The following is a 16,939-nucleotide window of genomic DNA, read 5'->3' as shown; positions in this document are numbered from 1 at the left end:
TCTCATCAGTCTTTCCTCCAAAGCTTTTTGATGTGTCTTTGTATGGCCCAACTGCTATTCCTTGCCCCCTTTGGCACTGGGTAATAAATTTGCCATTATGTTTTTAACAAGTATCTTAGGTAATTAAGTGCCTCTTTGCCTTGGAAGAGTTCTGAGTTTGGTAAAATAAAGGTAAGCCCTTTACACAATCCATCAGGGAACCAACAAGCAGACCAAAACAAACAACCATGGTTCTTTAAGAACCACTTTGCTTCCTTCAGCACTTGGGAGCCCACACCAAGAACTCAGATTTGTGTCTTCAAGACGCTGAGAAACAGCTGCCTTTTTCTTGTTTAAGTAGTTTGCATAGTTGAGATTGGGTCGATTCTGACTGTTTTTGCCAGATTATTTGCTGTTTCTCTGCAGGGACAGGCCCTTGCAGTTCCCTACTCTGTCATTTTTGCTGATGTCCCATAGCATTGTTTCAATTTTGACAAACATATCACTTTCATAGTTTTATTTTAAGAATGTTCATATGTACCTTCTTTACAGAGGTCATCCAAACATTAAGATAATTCATGTTCAAGTTGCCAAGGAACCGTATCATATTTAGAAGGAAAAGAATTCTGCTAATTGACCTCTGTAGATCTACTGATGTCAACAGTGTTAAAGATAGCCAGTTCACCCACAGCCCTATCAAAAACTTTTCTCTGCAAGCCAGAGAGATAAAAGGCTAATCTACTGAGTATAAGAGGTGAATGTTCTAACATTCAGGTCTCTAGTAGAAATATTATGTAAAATGTTAGAAAAGTTAACACATATTAGGGTCTTTACCTTTAAAATTGCAGTTGAGGACCACCTGGGTGGCTCAGTTGGTTGAGCGTCCGACATTAACTCAGGTCATGATCTCTCATTCTGTGGATTCAAGGCCCACATTGGGCTCTGTGCTGACAGCTCAGAGCTTGGAGCCTGCTTTGGATACTTTGTCTCCCTCTCTGTCTGCCCCTCCCCTACTTGTGCTGCATGTGTCTGTCTGTCCCCCTACCCCACCTCCTGCCCTCTTTCAGAAATAAAAATAAGCATAAAAAATTTTTTTTAAATAAAATAAAATTGCAGTTGAACATTCACATTGTAGTTATGGGGATGTTTTCCACATGGTTTATCAGATCAGTATGACTCTAACAGTTGTTCTCACTGCCTTCCCAAAGCTGTAGCCTCTTGCAAAGTGACTCAACCCAAATCTACTAACTGAATCTAAAGAGCTAATATAGAGATCTCTGATTCTGATGCGGCATTTTTTAGGTTTGAATTCTGTTTTCATCTATTTGCCAGCAGTATCAATTTGAGCAAGTTACTTAACCTCTCTCACCTCATCAGTAAAATTAGCCTAACAACAACTATACTTACCCTGTAGCTTTGTTTTGAGGATGAAATAAGTTAAGATTCATTAAGTAATTTACTGAAATTAAATACATCCATAAGCTAGTTTGAGGTGAAGCTTATCTAGAGCATGTCTTTTAGACAGGGAAATCCTCAAATTTTTCAGTTCTATGCACGCAGGGTGGAGCTAATTGGTGAAATAACCATACTGGACAGATTCTCAAGAGGAAAAAGTCAGACAATATTTGTGGGTAGCCTGAGATACTCATTCCTTAGCCAGGAGAGAACTGTCTATATCTACAGCTGGGTGCAAAACAAAAACATGAGGTTAGGGAACGGCATCCTAATGTGTAATGATCTGGGGGACCAGGAGGATGGGCCATGATAGTGGGAGATAAAGCTAAAAAGATTGGAAAAGACAGATGATGAAGGCACTTGGGAGTTACTGAAGGGTTTGAAATAGGAGAGCCATCTGGCTACATTTATATTTAGGGCACATATTGGGGCAGGAAAATGGAGAATTAGAATCAGCATGGTAAGACTAGAAGGAGGAAAATGCCTTAGGTGACTATTAGTTATTTTTATTTTTAAATATGGCAGAGGTGTTTCATAATGAGCATGAAGTAATTTTGTAACACAAGAAACTACATGTTTTATTTTGTAAGAAATCTACTTTTGGAATTGTTCTATGATATAGTCCCAATTTAATAAAATCCAAAATTAAAGTCCCAACTAGAGAACAGTTACTGAAAGACATTTGTCCTCTTTGCTCAACAAAATCTCCATCACAGATTTTCAGTAAATAATCGTCCTCTTCTATTGCATGTTACCTATTAAGTATAAGGAACACATCATTCTGTCTAGCAAACTAGAATGAAATTTTAACTGTATGACTAGCAAAACTTACTCTGCTAACTTTATATCTTCGCAGTCCTCTAGAAGTCACAAGAATATTCACACCTAAGCTAAAATTGTTAACTAGAGTGACACCCAGGAGCAGTAAGCCCCAGAAAATTGATAGTGAAAATGGTGGTTCATAAAGAAAAGCTTTACAAATTCTCACTTTGCCTCTCTCCAGCTCTGTTTCTTTAACAGCTATTTAGTCCCAGGTACACAGATTTTTTTGTGTGTTTTGTTTTGGATTTTGAGTCATTTGGCCTTTTTTCGGACAGTAGTTTTAAGAATTGGACAAATTTTCAAGTATAAAACAAAACAAATTTAATAAACAACTCTATTATCATTTTGTACTACTATGAATATGCTAGTTAATAGAATCATTTTGACCTAGGTGGAGATCAAGTTTTAAACCCAATTTGACACTGTGTTCATTGTTATTGCCATATATTTTATGCTATGTGAAATCATGTTTTCCGAGTTTATCTGTACACACAGGATTACATAAAATGTAATTTTAACATCTGCTGAATCCTGCATACCCTTACTGAACTATTGTGACCTTTTAAATATGTCTAAATTGTATATAAATAGTGGGCAAATTTATTTTTGCAAACTAGACTGGAAACTGGACCCCACTGAAAACACCCAGGAAACACTAAAAAAATGTTAAGTATAATATACACAACTACATCTAATTATAGTTATTTTGGATAAATGCAAATGTAACTGCTTTCAAATAGGCATACTTTTGACATGTGAAATTGAGATTCCATAGGTTGTGACTCGATGGTAAATTCAATATAAATAACAATGAAGAAACCACATATGGTAAGCCTGGGATTCAGAAATTGGCTTTAAGATTCTCAAATAAATAAAGACCTTCTTTGAAGGCACATGGATGTATTAATTTTTAATTTGTTTCTTTTTGATCTCTTAATTACTGAAAAAGATTTATTGGTTAATTTTAGGAAGGCAAGTGTTTGAAAAGTTTTGCCAAATACTGTCTTCTTTAAATGACTGTATGGTAATGAAAAGTTAAGAGGAGAGCCAAATTAGATTGAATAATTGTTCAGTCATGTGGGTCAGGCCAGTTGCATAGCCTGGTTGTTAGACTGATTGCTCAAATTACATTGCCTGGGGTCCTGCACTTGGTTGGCTGTCTTCTCAGATCTTAACAAGGTTCTGGGAATTTCTTTTTCTGACAACGTTTGCTTTGTGTTTTTCCCCTCCCCCTACCACTTCCAGGATGCTTCATCTGCAGACATTAGAAAAGCATATCGTAAGCTTTCACTGACTTTGCATCCAGACAAGAATAAAGATGAAAATGCAGAAACTCAGTTTAGACAAGTAAGTGAAGTGTGCTATTAATATATTTTGTAACAGATTTATAAATAAATGTTCTCTAGTAGAAATAGTAACTTATAAATGTAGAACATTTCTATTTGAAAATGAGGTTGTAGTTTAGGAATATAATACCATGTTTATTCATTTTTTTACAAAATATCACCAATATTTTTTTATATTAGAACTCTAAATAATTGGAGGATCATAATTGTCATAATTTTCTTGTCTAAATTATAGCTTTTGTTTTTAAAAAGCACATTTTAATAATTACTTTTGGATCTTTCACAAAGATTTATTTTGGTATCAAGCATGTTTTAACCTCTGAAGATCCTACTAAAAACATAAAATGTTACATATCATTAAAATTGTGTCTGTTCATTGTATATATGAGCACCCAGGGTTTTCTCCTTGTGCATTATAATGTGTTCACCTTCCTAAGTGATTTCTTATAGTTGAGAGTATTTTTGTTTTAAAGTGATGCTTTTATTTTAGTTGGTGGCCATTTATGAAGTTTTGAAGGATGATGAACGAAGGCAGAGGTGAGTGTTCATTTCTGCTTTTGAATTAAGATGTTGTAATTTGATGTCTCAGTTTATAAAGGAAAGAATTGTCTCACTAAACATTATAAGTTAGTGTTTTATTTTTGTTTCTTCCTATGTTTAGAGCAGAGTTTATTTATATTCAGAATATTCACTGGGTTGATTCCGTACTCATAGACTTCAGGATCATGAGTCGTAACATTAGCAAGTCATGGCTCCGTTAGATATGATTTTTAACGTGAGTGTCTATGCTTTGGGAAATACAGATACCACTTGACTTCAAACAAATGCCCAGTCATTTTTGATATATCAGTAATAACTCCTATCTATGCTTGGTGGTCTTTTTATTTTTCTTATTCCTTGAATGTTTTGGAATTAGGTTGTCAGTGATATTCGCATTATCACAAATTCTTGGTATTTCCTCACTCTCAAAATAAACCCTGATATTTGTGAGAGAACAGACATGTATAAGTCTGTAGAAAATAGGTGTGGAAGAAAAATGTTTGCTTCTTTTTCCTATTTCTTTTGCCTTTTTCCCTTCTCTTACTCTGCTCCGGTGATTCTGCATTTAGGGTTAAGCTTTGTAGCGGAGGCAGCGCCCTCACTTCGAGACTTCTCTGTGCCCTGTTCGGAAGAGGAAGAGTAGTAATATATTTATGCAGTGGTTTGTAGTGCCAGTGACAGGAGGAGATTGCAGAGAGGCCCCTTTCCTCTGCTCCTTCAGAATGTGTGGAATGTAGAGACACTATTGCATTGGGCTTCAGAGTTTCTTAAGTCAGACCCACAATAAGAAGTATATTAGGCAAAAAAAAAAAAAAAAAAAAAACAACGTATATTTGGCATCCTGCCTCAGAACACACATACACGTTCACATACCGGAAGCAAAAATTCCACAAAATACTTACAGTATATGAAACAGACTGATATGTTCTATTCTAGACTAGTCTAGACTAGCCATTTCTTCAAAAAAAAATTCTTCAAATGTATTATCTGGAATTATTCTGTGTCCTAAAACGTTAGCTACTACTCTTGGTTCTCATCTTAACTCTTTAATTTGAATACCTCAGTTTGTCAGATTGCAAAGCAAGAACTCAAGATATTCTCTGTAAGTGTTCTTTGCTTTATAACAAGGGCTGGCATTGGTCCAGATACCATAGCAGACATTCCTCTGGTTTGAGATAATCCATAGTGTTGAAAGAGTCCTAGAAGTGTGTTGAAAGAAGTGTTGGTCATTCTGTGCATATTTTCTAGTTGGTTTCTCTCACTGAGCCCTTAGTTTTATTTCACACATCAAGAATGTGTCTGTAAAGATAGCTTTATTTAGTCTCCCTACATCTTTGGCATTAGATTTTGTCTTTTTGTTTGTTGTTATCTTAAAGGTCAGTAAACTTTGTAACAATTTCTTTCTGTTGGTGAAAAATCATTTCTATCTTTACAGAACAAATCACTTCTTATGTATAAAATGTTTCTTCGTTAATGTGTACTCCTCTAACATTTTCTTTTTAGGATTTCTTCTCTTTGCAATTTTTTTTCAATGTAGTTGAAAAAATGGATCTGACAGTTACACAAACAGCTGTAGTATTTGTACCCCCTGAGGCACAAGTAACTCTTTGGTAACTGGTTTTCCTTGAGGCAAAAGTCTTAACTAATCAAGCTGAGAATCACTTCTCTAAAGCTTGTGCCTGAGGCCAGGTGACCTATGTGTATTTAAACGTATATGAGAAATGCACCTCTACAGACAATTACCTGATGTTTCTAATTCCTTTAGGAAAAAAACCCCAGTCGTCATTTTTATCTTCCAAAAGAAGGTTGCCTTATACTGGTATTAAAAAATACTCTTTGGTATCACAATTATTTATTATAAATATTCATTAAATAAGTACTTTTAAATGTGTAACCTCCCAGGAATTTGCAATTTGGAAAGTTGTCATATGTGTTTCCCTATTTATTCCCCTTACAGGTAATTGTGCTTTCACTTAAATCAAGTGTGTGCTTTAAATTTTGGTAGGAAAGAGAATAGCAATGGAAGTAGATAAAATAAACTGGATAACCTTTTTCTTTTTTTCTTTTTAAGTAAAAGACAGATTTTATTTTTAAACAGCCTTATTTGGGTATAATTTGCATACCATAGAAGTCACAGATTTTAAGTGTACAAGATAATGATTTTTATTTAGTAAATTTACACAGTTGTGCAAATCACCACAATCCAGTTTTAGAACATTTCCATCACCTCAAAACATTCCCTCAAGCCCGTTTGCAGGCAGTCACCACTCTGATCCCAGATCCAAGTGATCACTGATTCCTTTCAGTGTTTGTAAATTTGACATTTCTGGGCCTTTCGTATTAATGAAATCAAGTAATGTGTACGCTTTTGCATCTGGCTTCTATCATAATCTTTTTGAGGTACATCCATATTGTAGCATATACCAGTAGTTCATTCTTTTTCGTTGCTGAATAATATTCCATGTCATATACCACTTTTGTCTATCCATTCACCAACTGATAGACATTTAGGTTGTTCCCACTTTTCAGCTGTGATGAACAATGCTACTATGAATATTCACGTACAAATCTTTGTGTGAACCATTTTTTTTTTTTATTCCTCTTGAATAGATTCCTGGGAGTGAGATTCTGAATAAACTTTCAAGCCTTTTTTTTCCCTCCCCAAAACATAGACTACATTATGAAAATAACAAGTCTGCCTGGTTAGTGGAAGGAAGCTTAGCATAGAAGCCTTTTCTAAACTCCAGAGGTAACTTGGTTATTTTGGGGAATAGCAGCTCAGCTATATTCTGACATAAATTTCTATACAAGTATCCTGAGTGTTAGAGGAAATGAAGTCCTGAGTAGATATCAATCATTACATATAAACACTAGATTATGCTTTGTAATATCGGTATATTACTTTTGTTTAAAATATATTCTAAATTTTTAGCCAGTGGTATTTTGGTAACCCAGTTGTACAACTTTAAATTTGTTTTAGTGTTTTCGGTCTGTTTTACAGTACTATGTTTGTAAAAGTTGAATGTATTTTTTTAGCTTACTAAATAAAATCATGTTTTATTTCAAATTCAGTGAAAAGTATAGTTATCTCAGCCTTAATATGATAAACATTTACAAATCCATTACATCATTATTCTAAATTTGATTGCAGGTGTGTTTGAAGAAAAGTAAACATTAACTTGAGAATAAGAAATCTTAGTACCTTCCCTAATTAGGAGATATAAGATACCTATTATATGCAATACATGAAGTGCTGTGTACCACAAGTTTTGGCATATATATACATTTTATAAAGGAGAGTGTGATTGATTAATTTAGATGTGTTTCTTGTTTATGATCTTTGTGTAATTAATTTTTATTCAAAGGTTCAAAATGGGACCTAAGTGCATGTGGTTATTAGTGTTTTAAACTAAAAATCCACACTTTGTATGATGGGAAATTTACAGTTTAGGCAAATGTTAGAATTATTTAAGTGCTTGTTTTCAAATAGGTATGTTTTCTATTTTAGTTTCATAGTTGCTATTTTCTATTTCAAAATATGCAAATATTTTATATTTACATAAATTTTTTTTCCATTGGTAATTTAAACCTTTTTAGATTTATTTGCTTTCTGATGTTTGTATTAGGCTAAATAATATTTGAAAAACTGAGGTTATAGAGTGAAACTCACTAATGATTATGTAACCGTTATTTTATATTTATCATGTACATTTTAAGAAAATCAAAGTAAACATATTTTAGGCCATATGTTGAATGTGGAACTGATTAATCAGTATTTTAACTTCCAAGATAATGGCCTTAATAATTCCATACCAGTTTTTGCATTAGTGATATTTTCATCACACAGATTTACTTTTGTTTTTTCTTATAACATACTCATACATGTGCGCATTCTTAATCTGGTTTTAACAAATTATTGAGAGTGGTTTGCATGAACGGAATTACAGAACATTTTAACAGTGTTATGTGTTAAATACAGAAACAGCATAACATAGTGATGCCTTAAATTTTATGTGTTGTCAACACATTTTTTCTTAAATGACTATGAATATAGTCCCTGCGTATTGTACAAAATATCTCTATTTTTCGGTGTTTCAGGAAAGTGGTGATTTATCTTTTAACAGCGTATATTCTAAAAAAGTGAACTATAATAGAAGCTATCTTCCCTTAAAATGGCCAGTCGTGTGAGCCATAATGTTCATTGATAGTAAAATCAATAGAGCATTGATTCTAAGCTTAATCCTTGGAGACTGTTGTTTAGAGTGGCAGACGTAGCTTAGTAAATATCTGGTTCTGTTTAATGTGTTCAGTGCATGCGGTTTTGCTGTCTTGAATTTGGCTGTGCACTAAGTACAACTTGTATGTGAGGGGAGAAAAGACTTAGCTATTACTAGATACATAGCACTTCAACAATGATGGTGATAAAATGTGTGACATGAGATTCATAGCTACGAGTTTAGTTATGTCTTCTTACAATACAGTGTAGATTTAAAACAAATTCAGTACTTAGTAATGCTCTTAGGGAATCGTCGCCACTTCCTTAGATGGTCTTTATCAATAACCACTTTCTACATGAAGTTATTTCATGGGAGAGATTCGCTGAAAACAGTGGTTTCTATATTCACCTCCTTTTCCCTGAACAAATCTGAAGTAGAATGTAGATTTAGAATACATGCAGGATTTAACATTCATTGGCCTTCATTCAAACGTTGTAATCTTGAAACCTTTTTGCCAATCCATTTCTAATTTAAAATGAGTCAATTTTTACAAAGATGGATTTAAACAAACTTCTGAGGACAGGAATGATAGCTTTTGATTCAATCGTGTTATTATATCTTGATGTTAGTGTTCAAGAATTGCTATAAATATTTAAAAAGAATAGTTAACATCAGATTTTGTCTGGTCTAGCCACTACACAACCATATTTTAATTTGTACACTCTTGTATACTACACAGTTTGCCTTTTAAGAGTTTAGTGCTAATGTCTTTTGCTTTGAACATTAGTTATTCTGATCTGCCATTATTATTAATAATCTAAGTTGATCTAAATGTCAGATTTTCCAGTCTTGCTAATAAAATATATTTTGAATTTGTAACCAATATTTTCCTACTGAAAAAAGAAGGTGCCTATAATAAATCCTCTGCTTTATTTTTTTTTCCAGCATATCTCCAAGGTATCAATTTAATAACTATCAAAGTAGCTACTGCAGTTGTTGCATTTAAATTGATTTACATGTCAAGACTGGCAGTTTAGCAGCTGCGCTATTATTCCTAGATCGGTCAATTTACTTGAGAAAAACCTACTACTGAGTTCTACTGACCTGCCTGACAATATAGGCCCTATTTCTATTCCTGTAATTAGGCCTGCGACTAACTCAGAATATTTTTAATTAAAATATTTTGGTCAATGTGTTGCACCAAATTAGGCCTTTCAGTGAAGATTTAATTCCAGAAATAGTGTGATTAGAATTTTTAATGAGTTGTGTTCAATTAAGATTAACAGGTTGTGTGTTTTGAACATACAGTGTTTGTGTGTGACCATTTTGAGTTTTACAATCATAAATGTTACTCCTGATTTTTAACCTTAAAAATATTTGTCTTAATAATGGTCTGACAGGTAAATTGAAATTCAGTTAAAATTTTATTCTAAAGAAAGCTGATTTAAAATGCATTACTAGGAGAGCTTTTATCCGTTATGTTCTGTCCCTCCAGCAAAGCCAAAAATGAGGAAACTGCCACTTAAATGTTTACAAATAAACAGTTTTACTGAGAAATCTAACATAAACACTGGTTGTTTCCCATCTCTTTCTACTATGGAAACTTGTTATTCTTTAAAGGAATTTGAGCAATACAAAATTAAAAGATGCTTGTCTTACAGGCTTTTAATCACGAAGGAGCTTTGATGAAATATTATATATGAATTTTTCAACCTTGAACTACATAGTGCAGGGTTGGAAATAATAGCACTGGCTAGAAGATGTATCCTGAATTTGGTTCAATTAATATATAATTCATGGTAACAAATAGAGCTCTTATCTTGATTTTTATTCCATTGAGATCGTTCCCTTTGTTGCTGGCTTCTATGGTGGGGTCTTTACTGCAGACTGATAGAGAGGTAGACTATATGGCTCCTTTAGTTTAGATGTCATTCCAGAAGTCACATCACTGTTAAATACAAGGTCTGGTATCCACAGTGTATGACTGTGTATCTTTTTGAAAATTGTGATTGTACTACACACAGAGGTTTGAATTTATAGGCCATTGTAATGCTGCTAATCTACCTACACAAATGTTACATATTTTGGAGAAATTCTTTTTCTCTTTCCTCTTTGTAAATATGGGTATGAATAAATTTTTTTTGTTTTTATTTTAAACTCCCCATGAAAAACTATTATATTTGCTACTGTAGGTATGATGATATTCTGATCAATGGACTTCCAGATTGGCGACAGCCTGTATTCTACTACAGGCGGGTGAGAAAAATGAGCAATGCTGAGCTGGCATTACTTTTGTTCATTATTCTCACAGTGGGTCATTACGCTGTGGTTTGGTCAATCTACCTGGAAAAACAACTGGTAAGTATTGGTAATAAATCAAATGATCTAGCCTCCTTAATTTTATCTGGAATTTCAGACATTTTATTTTTCAACAGATAAAAACTTCAATTTTTCTATATGTACTCCTTATCCTAATAGTTTTGTACTCCATAGCTGGTGTTCGATGTGCTCCTAAGTCAAGAAGAACCTATGACATAAAAGAAGGGTTGGTTTTTTTTCTTTTTTAATAAAAAAAATGTGGCATTTGAATTTGTCATAAAATTTTGTGAAGGTCCAAATATCTAGCTGAAAATTAGCAGGGAGAGCCATGTTTTCTTAATTGTCACCTTCCAAACAAATATTTTTTATGTAAAAATGATTTTAGAAATTTTTGTGTCATAGCCTTTTATGTGAAGAATTTTACTTTAAAAGGTTTTAACTAAATATAAGACTTGAAATGAGTATAATTTTATAATTTCAGAGATCAGTTGGTTAAAAAATTACACTTTTCTTCTTTTAACATACCATTACATAGTTTATTCTGCTCAGATTTTTTTTTATGTGCTAAAGATAATCAAACATATTTATCAGTATTCATAAATTAGCATCTGTTTACTCATTCTTTTTGAAGTGACATTATTAAAGTTGGATGAATGAGAAAAAGTAAGTTGAATGCTTTCTCTTCTTAGAAAACTTTGATTGCTATGGAGATGCACATGACTGACAGTGCTGAACTTCATGTGTGTTTAAGGACTGGATGCCATGGCAACAGTTATTGTTAAAGATTGATGATTTTACTTAATCATGTTGGACCCTACATACATTTGCATAAATGTTCTTCTGTAATGTTTACCCTTCACAGAAGACTCTTGATAACATTTGAAGAGTATGTGTTAATGATAACCTGTAACCATAATTCTTTCCACATTAAGGATGAACTGCTTAGTAGAAAAAAGAGAGAAAAGAAAAAAAAGACAGGCGGCAAGAGTGTGGATGTGTCAAAACTTGGTGCCTCCGAAAAAAATGAAAGGTGGGTGCATATAAAAATATTGTGTAATTTGAAACTTTTAAAGCGTCTTTAATATGATCCAACTTCATATGAATAGTCATTTCAGATTTGCTAACATTTACATCTGTAGTAGGTTTATAAAAGATTAGTAATGTGCCATAGTTTATGAGACAAATCCTAATCTTAGGCAAAAGTTCTACAGGTTTTTTTCCCCTTGTAAAGTGTAAACATATATTTAAGTAATCAAACCCCCAAATGTTTGTCATTTGAAATTTTTATACTGAACTTTAGAAATAAAGTATTCCTAGAAGAACCTGTCACTTTAATGTTTAGCTCAAAAGTGACAATATGCAGAAAGGCAGTGATATGCGGTACACTCAAAAAGATACCATTTCTAGTATCGATTCATAAAAAGAAATAAAGGGTTTAAATAGTTCACACAGCAGGGCAGGAACTGGATCAATGTGAGATGGAGATCAGAGACTATTCTGCCTGTCTTCTGTTCTGATGACATCAGTGAGTAATGCTTCAGTGAACTGCAAATGACATTAATTTTTATGTATTGGTTTGTTTATGCTACAGTCTTCATATCTGCTTGTCAGCACTTGGGAACACTCTGATGGTGCTTAGTCTTTTATAGCTCAAGTAATCGTAAGGTTTAAGAATTCATTTTACAGAACTGACGAAAAGTCCAGGTTAGAAAGAGAGCTTTTGTTTCTTTATAACTTGTTTAGGAGTCTCCTTCCCCCAAATCTTAGCCTAGCTTTTCTTAGTTGCTATGCATATTGCACTTGTTGTAACTAATGTATTTCGTGATAGAATACATCAAATGTAGTGATAACTGTCATAAATATTTCATTGAAAAATTTCTTCGTACTTTTGTGGGAATAGCCATTCATAATAGAATTCATGATCTTTATAGAAATATTTGTTTCCCAACTTTCTATATTTTACTTCTTTGTTTCTGTTTTTGTTTTTTTTCCCTTTTAGATTAGTGATGAAACCACAGTGGCATGATTTGCTTCCATGCAAGCTGGGAATTTGGTTTTGCCTTACACTAAAAGCATTGCCTCATCTAATCCAGGTAGAGTGTACCTCTTTCATATAATATTAGATGCTTTCACTTTAATTATTCATGAAATAATTTATGCCCATGTCTGCTATCCGAGTACTGATAGACAATGGATGTTTTATAATACTGATTGAATTGATATAAGTATAAACCTAGTTAGAATAGTTCTAAACTTATTTAGGTGTTTATCCCTATAACTGTCTCTTGCATTGCTTTTAGAACAACTTAGAATTCTAAGACATAGAAAAAGAAAAAAAAATACAATCGTTAGGTATAAGAGCAATAAAAATTTAAGTCACTGTGATCATTTAAGGTGTATCCAGAAAAAAAAAGAACAGGACTCAAATAGCCTGTCACCTGTTATTTTAACAGCATTTAAGTACACAGTGGGGGGGGGGGGGGAGGAAACGCATGAACATTTGCATAATTATGCAAAAATATATATTGCTTTCCATTTTATTTGCAACTTTAAGAGGAGTGAGATATTTTGTCTTACATTGGCAATCAGTTTCTGTTGCTAGTAGGTCTCGATCAAACAATAGAATGTGGGTATATATAATTTCTATGGCATTTTCTCGCATTTTTAAAAAAAAATTCAGCATACCAAAGCATAGTTTATTAAATTATTGCTTTGCAAATTTTAATTATTACATCTGGTTAGAAAATTCCGAACACATAAACATAACATTTAAAAGTATATGTAATAGTTTGGGTGTTAGAATTTCGACGTTCTTTTAAGTTGTAATTTTGGGTAGGAAATGTTTCATTTCAGAAAATAAATGTTTAGAAAAAACAAGAGAGCTAGATGATTCCCACCCAGTTCTACCCGCTTCTTTTCACATAGCAGAGCTGTTTTTCCTAATCATTTAAGGAGATGAATGACTCCAACTTCTGCATTTTATCCTTTTTTCTCTTAAAACAAAAATTTTATGTTAGAAGGGAAAATGAAATAAAAATCACTAGTGTGTTTCTTTGTGGTCGTTCAAAATTATTTACCAATTCTTCCATCAGAATAGTTCATCTTAATAGTTATTGCTTGCAGAATCATACATTTTGTTTATAGTTAATAGAGAAAATTGGAGTATTTTGGTAATTTAAAAGCTTTTGTTTATAAGTTATTTAGCATATTATCTTGTTTATTTGCGTAAAAACCCACAATCCTTGTATGCTGTGTATGTAAGTCTTAATAAGAGAGAGAGGTAAAGTATATTTGTCATACCAGTATCTATGTGAGAAGATGTAACCAAAAAATATTTTAGGACATGTATTTTCTTATGTTTTTTTAAGAGTGACATTTTGTTTTGTTTTGTTTTGTTTTGTTTTGTTTTGTTTTGTTTTGTTTTAGAATCTGCAATAGGCAAGCCAGAGTGTAGATGCATTTTACAGTCATGAGGCAGAGTAAATGGAGTATCACATAAAATGTCAGTCTGAAACACTTCTTTGTAATTGTAAGCCAAGTCATTTGAAACAATGTTTATTTGGTAAAATTACCATAAATCCAGGTTAGTATGCAGAGCAGTTTGCAAAACTAGAACCGATATATTAAGATGGCTTAGATTTATAAGGTGGTATTTTAAATTATCTGCCTGCAGAGTCTGGAACTAACAGATTATGTTGCCTTGCCATAAGTTTTTTAAAAGTTACAAAAACTAGAAATTTTACAAAAAATATTTAGTCTCTTTAGAAACTCTGCTTTCTTAAACTGTTGGATCAGTATGAGTTTTAAAGTTTTTACTTACTTGGTTGTACCTGTTGCTTTCAGTTTTGAGACACTAAGCATTAGGTTTTTAAAACCTTTGTAAACCTGACTTTGAAATTTTGTTGTAATTATTTCTTTCTGATAATTTCATTCCAAGAAGAAAAATAAGACAATGTTCCTTTTTTTTTTTTTAACAAATACTTGGTATTTTAATTCTGTTTTGAGGATATAAGATTTGTTTTTTCATGTTCACTAACAAAATAATGTATATAGTAGACTGATACAAGCTGTAAAAGTGAAAGTATTACAGATTGGTCAACATAGAAAGCATCAGCAAAGCAATACTGAATAGTTGCTGTTAGGATTAGATTTGTGTCTGCTTTTTTTTCTTTTTTTCTTCAGTCTACTGTAACTCTGTATTAATCTGACATCCATAAAATTGTGTAATGTGAGTACATACGCCTTCTTCACAACGCTGAAGTTCTGATGTGATACTTCTATGAGGTCTTCAATAAGATATTTGTGAAATTTAGAAGAAGCCCTCCTTACCTGAAGCATTGTGAACTGGTAATTGGTACAGTGGTCAAAAAAGAGCCCTACTAGAGCTCTGAGTATACAAAATGATGCATATGACCTCAAACATTTTAAGCATGTACTTTACATTTATTTATTTATTGACCACTCTTGTGATACAGGGCCATCGTTTTGTTTTTTCTTGCATACACTGTCTCTATAATTTTGGTTTCTCTAAGGACAACCTTCCAGTTGATTTCTTAAAGAAGAGTTAAACGAGACTCTTGCCAAACAATGTAATTGTATAATCCTTACAGAGTTTTATGATTTCCCCTGGTCTTTCATAATTGACTAACTTATATCTAGTTAACAGCATTTTTAGCAACTCTTTCATTGAGCTTTCCAAAGCATCTACTTGGTTTTCATAGAAAGAACTCTCTTTTTCTATTCACTTTTCCTTTTTTAATATAGTATTTAAATTGAATCATATAATTACATAACAATTATCACTGACAGATTTAAGAGCTAACACATCTAGCTCCTATAGTCATGCGGTAAGTTAGTTAAGCAGATGTCTGTTAAAAGAATTTTACTTCTGTGTGTGAATCCCTTGACTTTTATGAAATTCATTAAAACTGATCTGCAAGTATTCTGCGTAAGTATGTAGCTATTTGGATATAAAGAAGGGTCCAAACTAAAAGTGGGAGATTCAGAGACTTCCAGCAAGTGGCCTTTACACTAGTCAGGTCTGTACTCAAATTTTGTCCTTGTCATATCAACAGCTCTTCGTCTCCAACTTCTTCCTGTGAATACCCATTCCTTTATTGTACTTCTTACACCTAAATGGTTATCCAGTAGGAGTTGGAAAATGACAGTTCTAGATAATGGGAAAATTACAATAATTGGTATATTAGAAGAATGAGACAAAAGAACTAAAACCTATTATACTTGACACATGTAAAATATTTGATAATGTTAAATTAATGTCAGACACTTCCCAGATTGGAAAATATCCAAGGAAAGGCGTATGGGCATAACTGTGTTTAGCAAAATGTATGCCTCATATCATTCACGCACCCACATATGCAGAAAAGTAAAAAGTCAAATGAGAAACCAAAGTAAAAAATGTGGAGTGTTTGTAAATTGACGAGAAGGAAGGTTAATGTGTGCATAGAGTGAGGAGAGAACATTAGAGAAGAGTAACATGCATGACTATATGCAGAGAAGTTGGGGAAACTTGAGAAAATGTGTCTTAGTACAGAAAGCAAGTAGAATGATCAACAGAAGACATGGAATATGAATTCAAATATAATAGAGAACTGGGACCGTATCAAGAGAGGCACTGTATGCTTGGAGCTTAGAATTTAATTTTAACATCGGAAGTTTAGCCCTAGTGACACTTGCGTCTTACCAGCCTGTTTCTCTTCTCATGGTAGTTTTGAAGGGAATACACATTCTTTTGGAATATGACTAAGCCAGTCATCTGTGTTAGCTAATTTCAGCCTGTAATACCCAGAAATTTTCCTAGCCTCCAAAATGCCCTTTTTGGATATTTTTTGATTTATCATATATATTCTGAAACATATTCATAACCATGAAAGTAGCAAACAATTGACGAAATATACTATGTGCATATTTCCAGTTTAACCCTTATAACTTAGTTAATTTTTGTTATCGCCTGTCTTTGTTGGAATCTTACATATTGGGGCCCATAAAAATTTAGGTTGGTAGTACCATTTGATTTCTCATATATAAAATCAGTAAGTGCCAAATATTCTAAGTAATTACCAGTCTAAATTATGGTTTATTCATAGTTCTCTACACTGCCTTTTTGTTGTTGTTGTTCTCTATACTTTCTAAGATGAAAACGGTCTTAGGCACTGAGAATTTATTTGCTTGATAGTTTGTTTCTGAGGGAATTCACCAAATTTCTCTCTACCTGCTGTATTACATTTCTCAGTTACATAA

The 16,939-nt window shown here is 32.9% G+C and overlaps 1 protein-coding gene across 2 annotated transcripts in view; it reads left to right on the top strand.

Moving 5' to 3' along the window:
• Positions 1-16,939, top strand: part of DNAJC1 (DnaJ heat shock protein family (Hsp40) member C1) — a 220,993-nt gene that overhangs the window by 71,433 nt on the left and 132,621 nt on the right. For both annotated transcript variants that reach the window (XM_003988145.5, XM_045060988.1), the window contains exons 2-6: positions 3,502-3,603; positions 4,093-4,139; positions 10,552-10,717; positions 11,611-11,708; positions 12,678-12,771. In XM_003988145.5, coding sequence (XP_003988194.2) covers positions 3,502-3,603; positions 4,093-4,139; positions 10,552-10,717; positions 11,611-11,708; positions 12,678-12,771 — 507 coding nt within the window. The remainder of the gene's footprint in view (positions 1-3,501; positions 3,604-4,092; positions 4,140-10,551; positions 10,718-11,610; positions 11,709-12,677; positions 12,772-16,939) is intronic.

Source organism: Felis catus, chromosome B4 (genome assembly GCF_018350175.1).
Source record: "Felis catus isolate Fca126 chromosome B4, F.catus_Fca126_mat1.0, whole genome shotgun sequence".
Classification (NCBI taxonomy): Eukaryota; Metazoa; Chordata; class Mammalia; order Carnivora; family Felidae; genus Felis; species Felis catus.
This window is presented reverse-complemented; position numbering and strand designations above follow the sequence as displayed.